Source organism: Mugil cephalus, chromosome 7 (assembly GCF_022458985.1).
Source record: "Mugil cephalus isolate CIBA_MC_2020 chromosome 7, CIBA_Mcephalus_1.1, whole genome shotgun sequence".
NCBI lineage: Eukaryota > Metazoa > Chordata > Actinopteri > Mugiliformes > Mugilidae > Mugil > Mugil cephalus.
The window spans coordinates 10935914-10956372 of NC_061776.1; the positions used below are offsets into that span (position 1 = coordinate 10935914).

The following is a 20459-nucleotide window of genomic DNA, read 5'->3' on the forward strand; positions in this document are numbered from 1 at the left end:
AAATGTTAAATTTTGGAATTTGGGGAAAATGAAAACACATCAGTATTCCTGTAATGCTTATATTGATATTGAACTTTGTGTGCCAACAAAATTACAATAAAATTGTTTAGTTTGAAGGGCACCTGCCCAGAGATACTTTGTCACATATGTATGAGATCTTAGGTAATTATAATATGATCTTTTCAGTTAGTTATTATTTGCAAAATATCCTAAACTTTTTTTTGTCAAACTCCTGTTATTACAGAAGTAATTTAATAACAAAATACAACATAAAAGAGCTCAACATGCTCAACTTTTGCACCGTGTTTCTGAGCTCTCTCACGCCATCTGGTGGCAGGAAGGTCAGTATGCAAGAGAAAAGGAAATGAGTGACCCAGATACACACTGATTATGCTGTTTAACAAAGAAGTACTTTCCACATGGTCGTGCTTTATGCAAATAGCAAAAAAAAACACACAGTGTGGATATAGAACTGGAACACAAATTTGTGTTGTGTTTCCTCTGCAAAAGTTTATTTAAGTAGACAGCTAATCAAGTGAAATTAAGAGATTAGATTTGGGGAAAACAAATGTTTCCTGTCACTAGTCAGGTCTATTGCAGCATTTCAGTGCGACTCTATGGAAGCTGTAGACACACCAGAAATACACTTTTCTGCCAAGGAGTCGGCGGAGAAGAACAGCGGCGACTCCCTTGGGGCGTTGAGGGCCAACGTCACTCTGTGTTTACTGACGTCTCCCAGAGCTCAGTGCAGCTGTGACGAGAGAAAGAGAGGCAGGGAGGAAGGAGGAGGTGAGCGCGTCACAGCCAGCTACAGGAGAATAGGAGGGGAATACATGTGGAGGAGGAGTTTCACTGAGGCTGAGGGAGGTTATAAGAGATGGTGAGAAAAATCAAGAGAGAGAGAGAGACTGTGTGTGTGTGTGAGACGGAGGAAGATGCTGTTGCCAGGGAACAACGCTGAAATAGAAACGTCCCTCTTTTCCAGCTCGTGGGAGGTCCAGCGCTCATCTGATGATGGATGCACAGTGGACCGAGCGTGAGGAAAACAGGTGATCCTGACTCCGGGAGAATCAACCAGAAGGTAGGCACTCGAGATTACATAACCATCATAACACTGCTCCCATACGGCTGACATCACCACAGCAGGATTAGAGCCTGGGGTGGGGGCATTAGTGTTGGTGGAGGGCAGAGCAGAGAGAAGCAGGAGTGCATGGGAGGCAGAGGGAAAGAGGGTGATCATCATGAGGCGAGCTAAAAGCACGGGTGGGGATTATCGTCTGTCCAAAAAGCAGCACAGTGTCTGACTGGCAGAGGAAAAGATGAGAGCGGGATGGTGTGTGTGCTGCGCTGTGACTCCTAATCTTTCTCCTCTGTACAGGAGGAAACGATTTCTCCCCCAGCCTCCATTAGCAGCATCAGTAAACATCAAGAGTCGCACAGCAGCCCGGTCCTGAACGGAGGAGCCTCCCACCTGCAGATGTAAACAGTCATGACTCCCTCTCAGCTGCTTTAGGGAGGAAGCTTAAAAGGAGAGCACCTGAAAGCAAAACAGAGAAGCTTTCAGAACGGAGAAGAGGAAGTCTTCCTGATCGCAGCATGTGAGTAGTCCGTGATATCTCCGATAGTCGCCCGATAATTGACTATGTGACATTCAGCGCTTTGTTTCATTCTGCCGCTGTGTGCGATTCAGCTTACTGAGACCGATTTCATTTGTCTGGTAATTAAAGGATGGCACTCGTGACTGAATGGCTTCCGCTGGCCTGAATGTGAAGAGTAATGAAATCACCCGCGGCCTCATCAGTTTCTGCCAGTGTCAGGCAGTTTTTCATATTTGACATTTGATTTTTAGGTATAGCACTTTTTCACTTCTTCTTTCTAAAGTGGAGGCCGCTTCCAAAACAGATTTTTGGATCATAATTTCACAACAGGTGTGGGGCTGTTTAGTCTCTGTCATCTAATCATATCAAGAGCTGCACAGTCCTGATAAAGCAGGTGGACTCAGGTTTCGTTTGGTAAGCTATTCACATGCCTAAAGACGTTTTGATTTTGTTTTTCAACTTAGATTCGCACCTTAAATGTTGTCGAGACTAACAATCACTCTCACGGGCACTCGCGATCATGGTGTCTGTGTCGCCTTTCATCCACACTGGAACATATCGCCCCCTTATCTCCAATCTGCAGACCATGTAAATGATTTCATAACACAGAGGAGGAAAGGTTATGGTGACGCTTATTAAAGTGGAAACTGTCTGGCTTCGGTTGAATTGTACTAACATTTGTTGGAAGAATTATGCGGCGAAGTAAATGCACGTGTGATGTCTTTCTTTTCCAGCTTAGACGCAGTATTTGAGGGTTTAGTTTATTGTATACACGGCACTAGCCAGAGTTTGGGAAATGAAGGCAGGCCTGCCATCTGGACACAAATCCCCACCAAACTCAATCTGTAGTTCACCGTATGAGCAGCTCAGCCTCATCGATCGCAGGAAATTTCAAAGTCAAACCGAAAGAACCTTATTTAACGTGGTCTTAGTAAATATCTCACTTCTACTTTCTCTTGAGTTAACCCAGTGTAAACACTTCCCCTTTCCCATCATTTAGAATCTGATCACAACACAGCAGCTTGTAGCCAGAGGGCCAGCAGCTTTTAGCCCACTTTTTTTTTTTTTTTTTTGTCCCGTATGGCCTGGCTGTAGCACATCAGTGACATCTCAGTGGACAAATGGACCGCTGTAACGTCTGCTATAGCATGAACTCTGTTTGGGACAGTGACGTTGGAGGGACGCTCCTCCTCCCAACGCAGAACACGTGATGTCCGCTCCGTCCACGACTGATCCTTGATTGTCAGACAGCTTTTTAATCATGCACCAAGAAAAGGACATGACGTGTTAAATGGAGACGTGTATGAGCATGTATTGCCTTAAGATACTGTAGTGTATGAGAAACTGGCTGTTTTTTGTTTTTTTCTGTCTCTATCCCTGGGGAGGACTTTGAAAGCCAGTGGGACGTGGTCTTGCCAAATTGTTATTACTCTGAGTTCTCTGTGTATTAGTGACTGATGGCTAAATTGCATTTAGGTAGATTGGGTCAATCTATCAAAACTCCTCCATTTCCCACAATGCAACTATTTTTTTTTCTTCTTTTTTCCCCCCAAAATCTTTCTCCACACATTTCACGTGGTAATGAAGGCTGCTTCAGTTTAAAGTCTTGGGTGGAGCGCCTCCTTTAACACAGCCCCGAGTGTTTTTACAGTGTTTTACCGTCTGCTGATGAACGCTGGCTGAGTGATTTTTTATCTGTCTGATCGACCACAGCGAGCTGAAGCCCGTCCTCCCCCGGCAGAGGATGGGTACGGCGGAGGCCACTCTACGCATGGACAGCATGGAGGTCAAGGACGAGTGGCAGGATGAGGACTTCCCCAGGTATTCGTTTGTTTGACACAGAGAGAGAGAAATGTCCAGTTTGCGTCTGATTCGTGCGCTGGCTTTGGCAAACACACGAGGCTTTGATGGAAAGTCAGTCACACGTGTGCATGCGTGTGGGCGCGCGCGTGTGTGTGTGTGTTGAACGCTGAGAGGAAGCAGGTGTGTGCTTTCCGTGATGTAGTCATGACGAGGTTGTATAATGTCAGAGAATAAAATAGTAACTAGCGGAAAACTAGAGTGTCTCACGGTGTCCAGCAGTGGAAAATCTGCCAGACACCCACTCTTTTTCAGGCTGAAATCATTTCCACAGGAAACAGTAGAAAAGAATGATATTTACATTTAATATATAATATATAATATTTTCCTTGTTTCACCTGTCTTTGCTTCTCTTATGAGCTGGAATAAGGCAAGAGAAGTGGATTCAGCAGAGGAGAAATACCAAATTTAACGTCCTATTTGATTATTTTAATTTATTTTTATTTTTCCTTAATGTATGATACGAGTACAGATCGATAGATGGATAGTTTTTCTCTTTACCTACTGTTTAATTCACTCTACTCGCTTCGTCTTTACCTCTACTAAGTTACTGACAACATAATAACAGCAATTATCCCAGCTGCTCCATCAGCTAGCCCGTACTTGTGGTGTTTTTAGGGAGTGTTTGTCTGTGCATGCGTGTCTGCATTAAAGTCCTTCTCCGTCTGCATATGTGTGTGCTGGCATGAGGGCCGTCTTCCGTAATCAGGCCTCTCGTGCCCAAGCACCGAGCCTCCAGCTGCCTTATTATAATGTCACCGGGGACTTGGTAATTACTGGTGTTGCTTTCTCAAACAACAGAAATTGTTACCAAGGGCACAGTGTAGTTAAAATCACTCTTTGAAAACAACAGACAGTGAGAAAAAAACACAAGGAGTGGCTTTCGTAGTTTATTTTATTTTATTTTTTTGTAATTTTTTTGGTATTAACTGAGCTATCATATTCCTTTTTCTGTTTCTATGTTTCTATGTTTCTATATGTTGTATATTCATATCGTTCTCTGCAGGCCGCTACCAGAGGATGGATATTCATGTGGCCTCACTGACAACAGAACCAGTAAGTGCAGTGAATACAGAGTATTTTCTTATTTCTCTTTACTTTATCTGATCTTTTCATAACCTCGCTGTTATAGATCCTCCCACCACCCTGAACGTCGGGGAGTCCATGACCCAACGCAAGCGTCGCACCCTGGTGGCCCCCGACATGAACCTGTCCCTGGATCAGAGCGAGGGCTCGGTGCTCTCCGACGACCTCCTGGAAACGCCCGACGACCTGGACATCAACGTGGACGACATCGAGACGCCCGATGAGACCGACTCGCTGGAGTTCATCAACAACGGCAACGAGCTGGAGTGGGAAGGTCAGACAGGGTTCAAATGACGTTGAGGGATTTATCTGTAGAAGGAACAATGTCTGTCCTGACTCACATACTCATACTTACTGTTGTTAGAGTGGATGTGAGGAGAAAGGTTATGCGATATTAGCTGCAGCTTTCAGGCGTCTCCTCGTTTTCAGATGACACTCCGGTGGCCACCGCCAAACGTCTTCCAGGGGAAAGCGAAGAGGAGAGAGACTCGTCTGGTCGTCTGTGGCGAACGGTGATCATCGGAGACCAGGAGCAACGCATCGACATGCAGGTCATCAGGCCGTACCTGAGGGTGGTCACACACGGAGGTCAGTTACAGGGAATCTACGTCAGAGTTCATCTCTTGTTTTCATGTGAAATCTTTGAGGACGAAAGAGACGCTTATTGTGATCAACCGAGATCGACCACTGAAAGCTGAGATTTATCTAAATGCAGGCAAAGACCAACACGGAGAGTAGGCGTCTTCAGTTTCTTGCCAAAAATCTCACTCCCACTTATTAAATCTGAGACAAACTGTGCTCGTTCATTCACAAAGAAATTATGTTGAGTCATTAATGATTTGATTTCAGTGATTTATTCCGAACATGCTAATGTTTGTATGTGTATGGGAGCAAATAAAACAGAAATGGTAATACATAAAATGGACAGTGGATACAATGTCAAAGAAAAAAAAACAATAAAAAGCAGCATTATATACTGTAACTACATCTTAGCATGAATAGCTACTTACTTCACTAAGATTGAATGAAACTTAGTCAAAGTGACTAATTTACCCATAAAGATTTTATTGCTAAGTGTATTTGTACATACTAGGAATTTGCCTTAGTGTTTGTTATATAAAATAAAATAAAGTAAATAGTACACACTCAAATATACCAAAAATATGTACACTATATACACTGCTCTGAAGTAGCAGTCAGACCATCGGAGGACATAAAGCCACTCACAACAAGGACAATAAGTTTCTCAAAGTCCTTATTTTTGATAACGCAGATGATAACAAGACTGTTTACACTGGGCCTGTGTCTTTCCTCTCTCAGGTTATTACGGTGAGGGTTTGAATGCCATCATCGTGTTTGCAGCCTGCTACCTTCCCGACAGCGGCTGTGATGACTACACATACATCATGGAGAATCTCTTCCTGTAAGATCTTTTCTGGATTCTCAAGGGAGACTTTGAAAGCAGCACGCTTTATGATCATACTTCCACTGCATAATTCATGCAAGAACATGAATGAAGGCCTTTTTTTTGTAAATAATCAAAGTCTTCTTCCATGTTTTAAATGATTATTTCCTTAAAAAAAAAGATGAATCAGTGTAACACCCTCAGGGAGTTTGTTGTAGCAGATATTGTGTCGTCACTTGTGCTGCCTTGATGTACTGATCTGAGTTTCCTTCTCTGTTGTGTTGTCAGGTACGTTGTGAGCAGCCTGGAGCTGCTGGTGGCAGAAGACTACATGATTGTTTACCTGAATGGAGCAACTCCTCGCAGGAAGATGCCTGGAATCGGCTGGTTGAAGAGATGCTACCAGATGATTGACAGAAAGTGAGATAGCAAAATAGCTTGATGTGATGGAAATGAGAAGACCAATCATAAGTGTGTTAAAAAATGATGATCACAAACACTTTCTGACCGTCTCCGGCAGACTAAGAAAGAATCTAAAGTGTCTCATCATCGCTCACCCGACATGGTTTATCCGGACGGTCCTGGCCATCTCAAGACCTTTCATCAGGTGAGGATGCATTCAGGGTCCACCGCTGTAGTTGCTGGTAGTGAAAGCATATCACGTCTAATAGACAAAGAGAACATAGAAGGTAACTGTGCCGACATCATGTGGTATCAAGTCCATTCATAAACCACAAAACACAAAAGCAGCTGTTGTATAATCAGCAGAGTGACTGTTGTGACACATAACTTCATACAGGTACATGTCATCAGACGTGATATATTTCTTGTTATGGTTCTTTTCTGCAGTGTGAAGTTCATGGATAAGATCCGGTACGTTCACACCCTGCAGGAGCTCAGTCAGATCATCCCCATGGAGCATGTGCAGATCCCCGAGTGTGTGCTCCAGTAAGTGCTCTCAGCCACCAAGGGTCACCATTGAGACGCTTCCGTCTCAGCTTATGGATAGAAAACTCACAATAATAACACTTCAAATAAATCCCACCGTTTAATGATCGGTGCAAACTTCAACCGTGTGGATTACTTGTCATTACTGAGATTGACACATTTTATTAAATGTGTTGTTCTCACTATTCGCTTACATGGACAACTAAAAGTAGAGCGATATATCAGTTTCTTGGACGTGAGGTCTGAGATACTTAGTCGGTTCAAGAGTATGCTACACTTAGAATATCATGACTGCTTTGCGTTGCTGTCAGACAGACTTTTTCCATTAGAAACTGACGACATTGTATTGATCTTCGCAGCCACCAGACTCCGTTCGATAAATCTTTCATTCGCAGAACATTGGAGCTGCCAGTCTCCTGCTCTCTTAACTGGTTTGTTTGTTTTTAGTTTTCCTCCTAAAGTGTTATGAAACCCAAATTTACAACACAACATAAACAATACTAATTAGTAAAAATTAGAAACAAGTTTATTACTTTTGAAGTGTTGTCAATCCACTGTAAGGCCTTCATATGTCTAAGGGGGTTTATAGTTTTTCGTGCCCCAAAACTACTGTTTTCATAGTCAACGCTAATGATTTTTGAAATATGGCCTGGACTTAAACTGAAGTTGATGTTTTTGGGTTGGGCCTTGCTTCAGGCAGCTAAAATAAATTGTTCTGCCGACCTTGTCCACAATAATTCATTACTTGGCTCCTCTCTGCATCTCCAAGCTCGAGGCACCGACCGTCTTCTACTGCTCCTCATGTTCTTCAGACACATTGTCTAAGCTGCTATAAACCTACATTTACTTAGTAGATTAGGCTACGCTATTGGTGGTTTACTATGAAACAGCTGTGTGGATCAATAATGGTGTGTGATTCTTCTGGTAAAACACAGGCGATGGGTAAGGTTTTAAATACCTGGCATGGTCTTCTTCAGAGGCGTCATCTGGTAGAAGTGATTTTAAAAAGCTGCTCCTCCTGTAGGAAGGTTTAAAGAAGACATCAGATGTAATCTATGGTTTATTTTCCACATATGATTGGGATTAGCATGCTGCTATGAACCTTTAGCTTTGCTGCACTGCACCACTGCAGAGAAATACTGTACGTTGATGTAACGGCACATGTGGCGAGATTCATTCTTTATTTTTTATTTTTTAAAGGTACGACGATGAGAAGATAAGAGCACAAAGTGAAAGGTGAGGTGTTTTTTTTTCTTGCGATTCTGTGTTAAAATTAGGTTTCCTCACATGTCAGCAGAATTATTCATATTTGCCTGTGTGACTTACAGACTTGAGCAGGAGCAGCAGCAGCCCAACTCAACACTCGCTAAAGAAAGGTGACCTCATTTTGCAGTACACACAGTCCTGTCCATGCGGCTGCACCACGAAATACAGTCAGAGGCAGCTTTTTAGCGTGACACAGTTTTCGCTTTGGCTTTGAGATACTGAAATAAGGCATCCTCCTTCATTCATATCAAGAAAGCTGATGTAAATGGATTAATAGCAAACTGTTCTTTGTTCTCTGGCCTCACGGATATAAGTTGGCAACGCAGTGTGCAGCCTAATACAGGCCAAACGAGCAAGCAAAATATTTATATTTACCCGTGGCTTAACTCTAATCTGTCATTTCCAGGCCTAAGTCAATGATAGCAGAGGTTGGCCGTGACATCTGACATTAAGGTAAGAGTTCCCCCCTCCGTCACCTCTCCAGAGCGGTTTGTAATGTCAGCCCACTGTAACCAATCTCCGACATACAGGGAAATGTTCTCTTCTGCTCCCAGACATTTGCTTATGTGTGTAAAAGTGAGACGATACAGTAAATCAGACGCCGGACGACGGCATGTTTGAATTGTTGGGTCACTGAACAAAGGTCCCAAAGGTCGGCTCTCGGGTCAGGGGCACCGGGATCAGACTTCAGCCTCCCACTGACTCAGACGTCAGACCTCAAGTGTCATTTCTCTAATCAGATCTGTGTTTATGAATCTCTTCATCACTTCAATGTCTCTTTAGTTACAGTTCTTAACGTGATCTGGAAAAAAAAAAATGTAATTACAGCATGTGCGTGTTTCCTCCTGGGCTCCGGCGTCTCTTCTGTCGGGAGCACTGGGACGTGAATGTGATACTGACGTGTAGGATTGTGTAATTAACAAATCAATCATCCAGCCCGTGACTTTTGCCAAGTCATGTTACAGGTCTTTAAATCGAGACTGCATCTGAATCCAGGAAATTTTAGCCGACCCCCAAACATTACCCCATGTTACATAAAACACAGCTGCTCGTCTCTTCAGGACCTGCCTTTCCACAACCGATCAATTCTATTTATAAGAGGCTGTACGGACCAGGTCTGGCAAATTGATCTGTGCTGGCATGGATGTCATGCAATCACCGGTGGGGAGGGTGTGGGGGGGAATACCCTACGTGGCCGGCCGGAGTGGGTTACAGTGGTCCGAGGGGACTTTTTCTTTTTCTTTTTTTTTTAGATCCCCAACCCCTCGCGCTGTCCTGTGCTTCTCACTATTCCTATTGACTCTCATAAATCAAAAGAGCCATCACACCGACATCCCAGGAATGGACACACGCACTGTGTCCTTACAAAACGCCACCAGAGGAAGCAGGAGAAAAACGAATAGGCAAACCTGATATGTTTAGATTTGGTACATGCCGATCGACGCTCGCGAGCGCAAAGTCACCTGTAAATGTTGAAGATATCAAACTTTTATGCGACACGGAGACGAATTAAACTTTCTGCATTTGCGTTACAGAGCCGGTGGGAAACACTGATTCATTAAAACGAGAGCCAGCGTCACTCACACATGGGATTAAATCCCCTGATGGATCTTTCAGCTGCGAGACAATCATTCCTCAACATTTCTCTTAGTTTCCGTGACATGCCTGCTTCTATCAACCCACACCAAAGCGTTGCAGCATACAGCTAAATCAAAAAGTATCCGCTTCCTGCATGTCAAGTTGAACTTTACCTCCAGCATGACGTCAAATACATGAATGAAAACGTAAGGACTCTCTGGACCGGGCTGGGACCAGTGTGTACATATTTGTAATAATTTTCTGAGGATGGTGTTTGTACATGAACGGCATGGGTATTGTTTGGTTTACTGGGTATTTATTGAAAAAGACATGATAGTAATTATAACGTGCAATGATGTTGTTCTTCTTCAACCTACAGTAGATGTTACTGATGCAAAAGTGTGTTGCAGTTTTAAACTTTTTTTTTTTTCCAGAGTTGAATATGCAGATGGCATGCTGGTTTATATCCTTCCTGTCTTTGTTTTTGTCAGGTTTTAGAAAAAAAAAAACTTTTACGAGGTGGAAAACATTGATTGTTGCAAATTAAATATATGTAAAGAGAGACTCTGATTAAAAGTGTTATTTAAGAAAATGTGCCATTTACTGTTTGTATAAAAATAAATAAATAGGTGAACTAAAGAAAGCTTTGTCACTATTATTCACCGCCTGCATTCGACCTTGACCCCATTCGCATTTCGGCTTATTTTTGCTCCTCGGCCCGTTGAGTTATTGAAGGGCCACGGTTATGAATGATGAGCGTCTGCCAAGTCAGTTGATGGCCTTTGTGCCACCTGACAGTCCTGTGCCGCTGGAGGTCATTTGGACTTAATACCCTTTAAGTAATACCCTTCTTTGTTTTCATATGCGACGTTGGTCTGATCACAAGCTATAACCACATTACATAACACATTAGAAACTGCACTTTCCCCCACTGCGCGTTCACATTTCGTGCTTTTAAATTGTCTAGCCTGCAAATGCAATCATTTACACAGTTAATGATTCTCTGAAAAACTCATATGTATTATTATTATTATTATCATTATTATTATTAGATTAGAGTCTTTATTGTCATTGCATGGTAGCATATAACAATATACATTGCACAACAAAGTTAAGGTACAGCTCTCCCGTCAGCAAAAGATAGATATTCAATAAATAAATAAACTAGACAAGGCATGTACAACGACAAACTAAACAGGACTGTATAATATTGCACTTGTTTGGGGAAAAGGAAAAAAATTATTGCACAGTCATTATTTTCATGAAAGTAGTATTATTATTAATAATAATAATAAGAAGAAGAAATCAGTGACTGATGCACATCATTTTAAATGAATGTTTCAACATTTTAGTTCGACAGTGGGGAAATTACATGTATTTTGCTTATATTTGTGCATAAAGTACGGAGCTGGAGCCGTGCCATGGTTAGCTTAGCATCAATTTTTGTTTCTGGCAAACAACTATAGGATGCACTGACTTCTGAGAGACCAGGTTTTTTAAATTAGTTATGTAACACCCTCCAACAGACTATGATTATGAATATGTTCAGGCATAATTCAGAAGGTCGGAATGAGTTTGTCAATCAGCCTCGTGAAGAAACGAGGAGCAGCCAAAACGTCCTCACTTTGCACAGACGTCCTCACTCCGATGGTGTAAAACTAAAGTCCTCAGAACGATAGCTGCACAAGGACACACACGCACGCGAGAGAGGTGTCAAACCTCTCATTAAAATCTTGTCAGTGAAAAAGTGTCAAAGTGTCCCTTTCCCCTGAACACTGCAGGTAATTCGATATCAGACCAGAGCGTAATCTCAAAAGGCCAAATTTAAACTGGGACTGAAAAAATGCCGGTCAAGTAAAGGTGTGTCCATCTTCTGGTTACAGTGCAACACATGCTTCTCGTGTTGAACCACATGGTCCCGGGGGGCCCCCGGGGGCCAGTATGCGGGACGGCTCTGAGGAGCTCATTTATGTAACGCTTCCTGTTTACTAACATCAAATCCGTCAATCACTCGGCGTCAGCGGCCTCCGCTTTTCCACTGAAATCGGCGTGGCAACAACACGTATGAAGTCACGTGGTGCGATGGCTCTGGCTCAAAGTTCACCTCCTCGCGGTTGCCCAGATAAGGGCGGCTGAGGGGGAATTTGTTTTCCCCTGAAAGCTGTGTAAATGTAATCAATGAGAGATTATACTGCACACATGTGGACCTGTGTGTGCACTTCAGTTCAAAAGGAATGGACGTGTTTTATCTTCACCTATTGCCGCGGCCGCCGGAGAGAGGCTGCGATCATATGGCGCCGGGCCACGCACTTCAGCCCTGTTGCATCAGAAATATGCGTGACGCAGCAGGCGAGCGCGGCCAACTAAATATAGAGCTCCTGGTTTTCTCTGGCCCGGAGCTGTCTAAGCATGGAAATTTCCCCTCCAAACACTCAAATAACGGGGCTCTGCCTCCGCGCTGTGGTGCACGTGTCTCAGAACACACCTTTAAACTTATCGCCTTGAACATTTGCTCCTTTCGAGACCATTCCTCATCTTTTTTACACCGACTTCCCGCCTGAGGCGCAGGTGGCGTCGGCTTCCGCGCACAGAATTAATGTCATGTTTCGCAGCTTAGCCGCAATCACAATTCTCTAAATCTTCTAAGAACTCGGTAGGGCGAGGGATTTGTCGTGCATTTTGTTGGCCGGCTTTCACTGACCCCCCGACAGCAGGTGCAAAATGTGGCATCTGCTTTCATGCGTCTGTGAGGTGTCCTGTACACTCTCTCCCTCTCTCCCTCTCCCTCTCATGTGAGGCGTCAGCGGCCTATTGGCTGCAGGAGGGAGGGCCCGATTGGTCGGGGGAGGCCGTGACGCCGAGGCCGGATCCTTTATATGCCCTCTGAGGAGATTGTCTATCAATGAAGTAGTAAAAGGGGGGGACGTCTGCGGCGGAGGAGAAGGGAAAGGTTTTTTAGTCGGAGCCTTTGAGGGAGAGTTTGCTTTGGCTGGGTTCCCTGCTTTTATCTACTGAATTCCAGAGGTGACCAACAAGAAAATAAATAAATAAAAAAATGAAGTTCATCATTGGCATCGGAGGGTAAGTCCTATTTAATTTAATTTTCCCGCTTAAAACTGGCAAATTGAATTGAATTAAAAAACTTTATTCCTGTTTCATTCCAGAGTGACCAACGGTGGGAAGACCACTCTGACAAACAGACTACTAAAGACATTACCCAACTGTTGCGTGGTGCATCAGGATGACTTTTTCAAGGTAAGCTCAATTAAAATCACCCCCTTAAAGCCACCATACGCTTAAAGACACACTAGCTATCTCATAGCACCACTTTGCATTTGCTGTAAGTATCGTTCATGCCACAGAATTTCATTTGTGTCACATTTTACCCTTGAATGCTCAGATGTAACCCCAGTCTGACCTGCAGATGTCCTGTCATGGCAGTAGCCTAGTAATGCATCTGGCTGATTGTGTCCTGGACGGCCAATGAAAGGGCCGAGCGTCCCCACTCAAAGTCACACTTTTGTGTAGTAACGGTTTTTGCAGGAGCAGGAGAAGGTTTTTATTTCCGATTCAACCACATGGCCGTGGTGCATTCAGGGCCAGAAAGTAATGATTGGTCGTAAAAAAAAAGCATGAGTTTCTACTTTGAGAAAAAAAAAAAACGACTGAAAAAAAATCTAAATTTTGCAAGAGTCTGAAGAGATAAACGGTCTCTTTCATCAAAAAACTTTAACCATTTACAACTCTGTAAAAGACGATATATCTAGAAACAGTTATGTTCTAAGATATAGCAACAAGAATCTCCTGTGCGTAACAATGACGGAAACTCACAAAATTAAAAATAAATAAATAAATAATAACAATAATAATAAGGTCCTGGTGTGTTTACTTTTGGTGGAGACGAGGCCTTGACTTGTCCCGTCCAGGTGTGATCAGCCCCGGCTGGATACTAGGTTACAGCAATGTTTTATTGGTGACTGTTATTTCAGAGTCCCGCTCAAATAGAAGTCGGGGAGGACGGCTTTAGACAGTGGGATGGTAAGAATGGATTTCGCGTAGGAAAACCATGCAGTAATGTACTTTTCCTTTCCTGCACATTTCTTTTAGTTTTGGTAACCAATCAATCCTAAAATAATCCGTGAATGCTACAGACATTCACTAACCAGTTGACTAATGTGTGTTAGAAAGCACATTGGCGATGGCGCCTTGGTTTTCGTGTGTGGTGAAGCCTGCTCTTCTCTTCTCTTTCCTCCCCCCTGTTCCCGAAAACAGTGATCACCGCCCTGGACATGGAGGCCATGGTGAACACGGTGAAAGGCTGGCAGGAGAACCCGGTCAAGTTCGCCCGCTCTCACGGCGTCAGCCTGTCGCCCGAGGCCGAGCACTCCGACTCGGAGGACGGGGTCCACATCCTCATCGTGGAGGGGTTCCTCATCTACAACTACAAGTGGGTCCCCCGCCCCCCAGCTCTAAAACGTAGACCTCTTGACCTCTAAAGCTCCTCTCTAACCTGAGCTCTGCTCGCTCTCCGCAGGCCTCTCATCGACACCTATGACAAATGTTTCTACATTTCCATTCCTTATGAGGAGTGCAAAAGGAGGAGAAGGTAACGACCATGGGGACTCCGCTTAGGGGAGCGTTAGGCTGTAAAACGTGACGGATTTATTGACAGATTGTGTCTCCGCAGCACAAGGACGTACACAGTCCCCGACCCCCCCGGCCTGTTCGACGGCCACGTCTGGCCCATGTACTTGAGGCACAGGAAGGAGATGGAGGACAACTGCGACAGAATAGGTTCGCGAGGCCCCCTCCTTCCACTTCCACAAGCGAAAGATTTAACCAACTCGATCATTCGCTCATTTGTGTCTTTTTCCAAACAGAGTACCTCAATGGGATGTCATCGAAGGAAGATATCTACAGCAAAGTGTACCAAAGCGTCCACAACTCTCTGCTGAACAAGTTATAGGTAAATAAAAAGCTCCCCCAGACGTGATCGCAGATCGCCGGTAGCCCGATTCGGCGCCACTAACTCCTCTCCCCTCTCCTCCTCTCCGCAGCAGGACGGGGCTCACAGCGGACTTGTGTACAGACTTGTAAATATAATGTTGAGTAAATGTGTAACACCAGCTCTTCTAGCCCGACTTGTAAATAGTTAATCGTGTAACTTATTAAGAACTAACGGCAGAAGTGTTTTTGTATAATCCTACGTAATTTCTTTTTTTTTTTTTCTAAAAGATAAGTCAACCTCTGAACTGCCCAGTGTTTTACCACCAGACATGAAAGTCTCGACCTTGTTGTATGTGAAAGTTGTAAAACTCGCCCACTGGGAGGAAGGATTTGTGTCTCAGTACTTGAACAAAGAAACGAGTGAATCCAGTTAATGTGTCCTGTTTTCCTTCCACATGAACACACACAGCCTCCTAATAAAGCCATTGAGGATGACCGATAACATCCTGCAGCTCTTTAACGAGCCTCGTAAACAGCCAGATTAGATTTAGTATTAGCAAAAGTGTTTTTCCCCCCGAAAGACAATAAAAATGAAACGTGAACAGGGAGAATGAAAGATAAGGTTCAGTTTAACTCACTTGAATGAATGAATGAATGAATGAATGAATGAATGAATGAATGCGGAAGCATTTCATCTGTAACTGTGAAGAAACCGATCATTTATTTCCGTATTGTAAGCACTTCCTCGTGCTTCACCATCCACTCGAGCGCCTGCACAACGATTACTTGGCTCGTACGATGCGTTCTTCTTCCCATTAACCTTATCATCTTTTAATACGTGACCGAGCATTTACCATATTAACATCAACTCCCAAGACAAACAAACACGAGTGTGACGACGTGTTTAGAAATGTTTAACTGGTGTAGACCTCTTTTTGACGTCCCTTTAAAGCCCCGGAGGGGAAGTTCCCACTCGCGTCCAACCACGCGGGGAGGTCAGAGCCGGACACCGAGGAAACTGTCTTGCCCAAGAGCCTCGGGGGCTAAACGCGGCTCCTCGAGCACCAGCTGTCTGGCCGAACCATTAATACAAAACAACCTCCATCATCCTTGTCCGCCACCGGGGAGCAGAAACTATTTATCTATTTATTCGTTCAACTTGAACGAGATACGGTGAGCGAGAGGTCACCGCCTCCGCAGGACGTCTTTTCAGAAGCTCCCCCGTCTGCCTCTGCACAGAAACGTGGGGGGAAACAAGAACCCGTTTCCACATTTGCTGGCATTTTAAAATCAAAACCTAAATCCCTGCTGACCACACAGAACCGTAAAGCCGACCACTGGATGTCATTAGACTCTCCTTCTGGTCGTGTAATTCGCCTCGCTCCGTGCATAACTCAGAGGCAGCTCTGTCCCAGGGCCTGGCAGAGCCTCAGAGGGTGCGTTCAGGGGCGGGCGGGGGTGAGGGGGTGAGAGAGGGGGGTGTTCAGGGGTCTTGTGATACGTTTCTGGGAGTCCTTACATGCCAGCAGTTGGCCCGGAGCAGAGTGTAGCTGCTCTCTCGGTTTATATTTAGGCAAAGTGTCCCGGGGTGTCAGTGGAATATATTTGACAAGTGTACGGCCTGTTACTTATTGCCACACACACACAAACACACACACACAACACACACACACACGCTGGAAGTCTGACTCAGGAGCCCCCCCTCCCCGCCCGCCCGCCACCACCACCCACGCCACACGCTGTGTAAGGTGAGACTCCGGCTTGTGATCCCACGTCACGCCCGCCGCCATGGCAACCCTGAAATGCCCAGCCATATTAGGAGGGGAGAGGCTGTGACAGGGGAGTCAAGCGGCTGTCACATGCTCGGCGGGGGCGAGCGAAGCCCCCCCGCCCCCTCGTCCCGAGGCACGTCAACACTTGCCTTCAGACCACTGAGTGGATGGCAGGAATATTTATGGCGAACATACTGAATTTGGGTGTAACACTTGACTTCTGGGCCCCTTATTTAACATTTCTATGCAGCATGTGAACGCTCTGTTATTAAAGAGCACCTTTCTTTATCACATTTGCTGCTCTGAGATGTTATATATATATATATACATATATATAAGTCACATGTAAAACTGAGTGCAGGTAATTCAGAAATGTTTTCATGTTACTTTCAAGCCCCCCCTTCCTTCCCCTCCTCCTCTGGGCAGCAGCAGGTTTTCGGCTCAAGTGAAGTCCCTCTGGCTCAGCTTCAATAGATCACATATTAAATGCGGTTAACAAACTACTTTGTCACGTTGGTCAAAGGCGAAACGTGAGCGGATCTGATTTTGGCGAAAGGTTAATCTGAGATAAGCCGGCTGAGTGGTGCTTCGAGAAAACTCGTCGATACGCATCTTTCTCAAAGGGGCACATTTCTACGTTCATTCAGGTTAGACCCAGCATTCACCTCGTTTTTATTTGCCCCCGGGAGGAACTGGTTATTAACATAACGGCAGATTTAACCAAAGCAAGAGTTTAATCATTTTGCACACATTTTATTTATTGATTTTTTTTTTTTTGTCAGCATCTCACCTGCATTGTCTCCCCATGATCTGTGGTAAACCCTCTGGATCTATCATTTTACTCCTCAGAATGGCAGTGTGGGGCCTCAGGGGGAGAGGACAACGGGTATATTCCTTGTAGGGGAAGTTTCTCGTGGTAAAACCATTTTAAGACCATCATCTTCGTTAAATCTCACAAGAAGCAGAGCTGTGAGCGGCCCTGGGCACCTAGATTCACGGGATAAGATATATTCAAAGCGTAAAAGGATTAGTCTTCCACTCGGGGGAAAAGCTCTGCTCCTGCTGCTGATGAACGCACCATGAAAACAACCAGTTTATTTTATTTCCAAGCAATTCACAGAAAAGATTCCGTGGCAACACTTGTTGTGATTTGTTTTACTTTCAGGTTCAGACACACAAGAAAGACTTAATTCAACGTGAATACTTACTGGCTAAATTTTGTGGATTACATGTCCTGCTCGGGGAGTCTTGTGCCAAACCAGTGCCGAGGATCTGTGGCTCTTATAAATCTGGTCGGGAGGCAGAGTGCAGAGTGGGGCGTTGCTGGACTTTACAGCCAGAGGGGGGTGGCAGGGGGGTGTCTGCTCTGCTAAGAATAGAGAAGCATGGCGGCTCACTGAACCAATGCCCTATTTGGCAGAGGAAACACACACCGCGACACTTCATCTGAGAGGCGACAGAAACAGAGCGTCTCCGGACGTCAGGGCGTGTGAGTCCTAACCTATACGTGACCCAGATCAAATATTCTTTACCTGAAAAAAGCACATAGTGATATTAATCATACACTTTGGTGAGTGTATTTATTTAAACCTGGGTCACTCAGAGCAGCGTCCAGACTACAGAGTACAACACAACAGCTTTGGTGTACTTTAGTTGGGTAATATCTTCAACTTAAATTCCTTTATTTCATTTAAATAAAATGTATTTTAATTCGTAAACTATGCCCTTTTTTTATTCTGTTACATTTGTTTGACGTTTATTCTTTGACCACTAGTTGCCCTGCGGTGCAGGTTTGTTATTAAGTTGTTGCGTTAAGTGCACAAAATATAATTGTCAACATGACTTTAAAGTTTTAAAGTGCAAGAAAAAGTCTGTTTTCCATTCAACCTTTATTGGCTTCATGTTTCTGGTGCGGCGACGTTGCCACGTTTGGTCTTGTTTCCAAACTAAAAGTGCACTGACTAAATTCATTTAAGACTTTAAGGCAGCGTTCCTGGTCCGTTTATTCACTGTGAGCCGTTCATTTTGTGTCTTTAAAAGGTGAAGCAGAAATTCTCCATCTGACTGTGTAGATCAGTGATAATATACCAGTCACAAACCAACAACATCATCAAATGGGACATTTTTTTGTTCTACATGATGAATGCCTTTGCTTTAAATTTACACCAACCAGTCATAACATTATGACCGTCTTCCTAATACTTCGTCTTTTCCTGTTCCTTCTGTTTAATATTCGACTCTTCGGGGTGGTCTCCCGATCCACTCTTTACCTTCAACTAATCATGACCGAGACGGCTTCAGATTTGTCCAGCTTTGAACCCACGCTGCTCCTTACACCAAAAAGCACCAGTAAAGACGGATGGAATGGAAAAAGGTGATTTGTCTCGGTCTTGAAAATGTGCGCAAACACTTTAATTTATCTCCTTTAAGACTTAGGGAGTGGCAGCTAAAACAGAGTTTTCCACTATTTCTGAACGTGGCCCGTTAGTTTTGTTTTGACAGGACAGAAACGTGAGACACACCAGACACATTAAAATTGTAGACTATAATCCGTAGAGTTGAACCTAGCGTGACTCATTTTATGAGTCTAGGCTTGAAGATTCTTTCTAGAGTGATGCTGGAAAATGAAAAGTCTCCAAGGATACAGTCATGGAAAAAAATATTAGATCACCTTTGTTTTCTTCAATTTCTTGTTTTAATTTTAATGCCTGGTACAACTAATGGTACTTTACCCAAAGAATACAATGAACACGACAAAAAATGCAGCTGATTCCATCATACTTTATGTCCTATGTCCTTATATCTGACATGCTTAAGCGTAATTGTATCTATATAAAGTATATAAGAGGTCATTCATGTGAAGCCACAAAAGCAGCCATCTTGGCACTGCTGGAAATTGGCATGAGTGAGAGACAGGTAGCCAAAAAAATGAAGATCTCCAGAGCAGGCTGAACAGGGTGCTACCAAACTGCTAGCTAGTCGAGGCAGTGAAATGCCTTTCTACCCCACGAGAGGGTTAGGGTTAGGGTCCATTCCCGCACCAGGAATCATCGTCAGACCTCCAGGGACCCTAAAATTGAACGGGCACTGTTGAGAAATGTGACTTGTTCAGCAAGGACAGTTCAAAATCACTTACTGAAGCTGGTCTGGAGTCACAGATTAGGTTAGGATTGGGCTGCTGATGTTGATGAACGGGCTGAGGTTCTGATGAGGCTGGTTAGGAGGAAGTCTGGAGAAGCCCACAAACCAGACTGCCTCGCCCCTACAGCAAAACATGAGGGTGGATCGGCGATGATCCGGGATTATTTTAATACGGGTGGAACCCGGTCACGTCCAGGGCCACTCCTGGAAATAGTCTTCTTCCATCAGCTGGTAAACTCTTTCCTGCCTCGAATTACTGGATTTTCCAACAAGACAACGCTCCTCGGTCAGTTAAAGCCTGGATGGAGAACCAGAACATTCGAACCATACCTTGGCCTGCTCAGTCACCAGACATAAATCCAATTGAAAACTCGTGGAAACATCATCAAACTAAAAATGGAGAACCATAAGCCCCCGAAAACAAAGCAAATTTGTTTGAATTTTTGCAACATGAATGGGCAGAACAATGTCAGAAGCTGGTGGAGATCATGCCAAGACGTATAGTTGCAGTCAAGTGCTAACTCCTGTGTGTACAAGGCAGAAAAGACAGAAAAGAAAACACAGAATGTCTAAAAGCACTGTCTGTAGCAGTACAATGATATAAGAACTTAAGTGATTTCAGTTATTATCAAGAAAACCATGAAAAATGGCTAGATATCAGCTCTTAAATTAAACTCTTGTGAGTTATTTTCGTTGTTATCATTATATTTCACCAAACAAATGTACTTTCAGTTAAACCTGGCATTAAAATAAACAAGAAATTGAAGAAAACGAGGGTGGTCTAATAATTTTTTTCCATGACTGTAGATGTACACTGCCGCCTTGTGGTGAAAGTTTAAACCTGAATAAAAAGTGATG

General features: G+C 44.0%; 2 protein-coding genes and 1 long non-coding RNA gene across 4 annotated transcripts; 2 read left to right on the plus strand and 1 right to left on the minus strand.

Annotated features, from left to right (window-relative positions):
* Positions 1 to 893: 893 nt before the first annotated feature.
* atcayb (ATCAY kinesin light chain interacting caytaxin b) lies at positions 894 to 10380 on the plus strand. Its single transcript, XM_047588855.1, has 14 exons — positions 894 to 1081; positions 1379 to 1598; positions 3312 to 3419; positions 4465 to 4514; positions 4591 to 4818; positions 4974 to 5132; positions 5865 to 5967; positions 6238 to 6369; positions 6470 to 6556; positions 6799 to 6897; positions 8098 to 8133; positions 8226 to 8273; positions 8570 to 8616; positions 9699 to 10380. Exons 3-13 carry the CDS (start codon positions 3343 to 3345, stop codon positions 8607 to 8609), a joined length of 1059 nt encoding a protein of 352 aa, XP_047444811.1. The 5' UTR covers positions 894 to 1081; positions 1379 to 1598; positions 3312 to 3342; the 3' UTR covers positions 8610 to 8616; positions 9699 to 10380.
* Positions 4656 to 18113, minus strand: LOC125010322. Its single transcript, XR_007113043.1, has 7 exons — positions 17669 to 18113; positions 17251 to 17447; positions 7856 to 7915; positions 6507 to 6613; positions 6293 to 6348; positions 4900 to 5110; positions 4656 to 4805 (listed from the first exon to the last, which is right to left on the minus strand). It is a non-coding gene; the product is annotated as an uncharacterized LOC125010322 (long non-coding RNA).
* Positions 12629 to 15117, plus strand: LOC125010321 (nicotinamide riboside kinase 2-like). Of its 2 annotated transcripts, none has more exons than XM_047588856.1 (8): positions 12629 to 12822; positions 12906 to 12996; positions 13731 to 13779; positions 14014 to 14188; positions 14276 to 14347; positions 14429 to 14535; positions 14622 to 14707; positions 14799 to 15117. In XM_047588856.1, exons 1-7 carry the CDS (start codon positions 12797 to 12799, stop codon positions 14705 to 14707), a joined length of 606 nt encoding a protein of 201 aa, XP_047444812.1. In that variant the 5' UTR covers positions 12629 to 12796; the 3' UTR covers positions 14799 to 15117. The 2 variants fall into 2 exon arrangements, with proteins under 2 accessions (XP_047444812.1, XP_047444813.1); XM_047588857.1 differs by having other exon boundaries at positions 14802 to 15117.
* Positions 18114 to 20459: the final 2346 nt, after the last annotated feature.

Excerpts from the sequence above, each read along its gene's own strand:
- atcayb (XM_047588855.1), top strand. The coding sequence starts at position 3,343 with ATGGGTACGGCGGAGGCCACTCTACGCATGGACAGCATGGAGGTCAAG. Across the intron at positions 4,515-4,590 it reads CCTCACTGACAACAGAACCA|ATCCTCCCACCACCCTGAAC; the intron begins GTAAGTGCAGTG and ends TCGCTGTTATAG. Across the intron at positions 5,968-6,237 it reads ATCATGGAGAATCTCTTCCT|GTACGTTGTGAGCAGCCTGG; the intron begins GTAAGATCTTTT and ends TTGTGTTGTCAG.
- LOC125010321 (XM_047588856.1), top strand. The coding sequence starts at position 12,797 with ATGAAGTTCATCATTGGCATCGGAGG. Across the intron at positions 12,823-12,905 it reads TTCATCATTGGCATCGGAGG|AGTGACCAACGGTGGGAAGA; the intron begins GTAAGTCCTATT and ends GTTTCATTCCAG. Across the intron at positions 14,348-14,428 it reads GAGTGCAAAAGGAGGAGAAG|CACAAGGACGTACACAGTCC; the intron begins GTAACGACCATG and ends GTGTCTCCGCAG.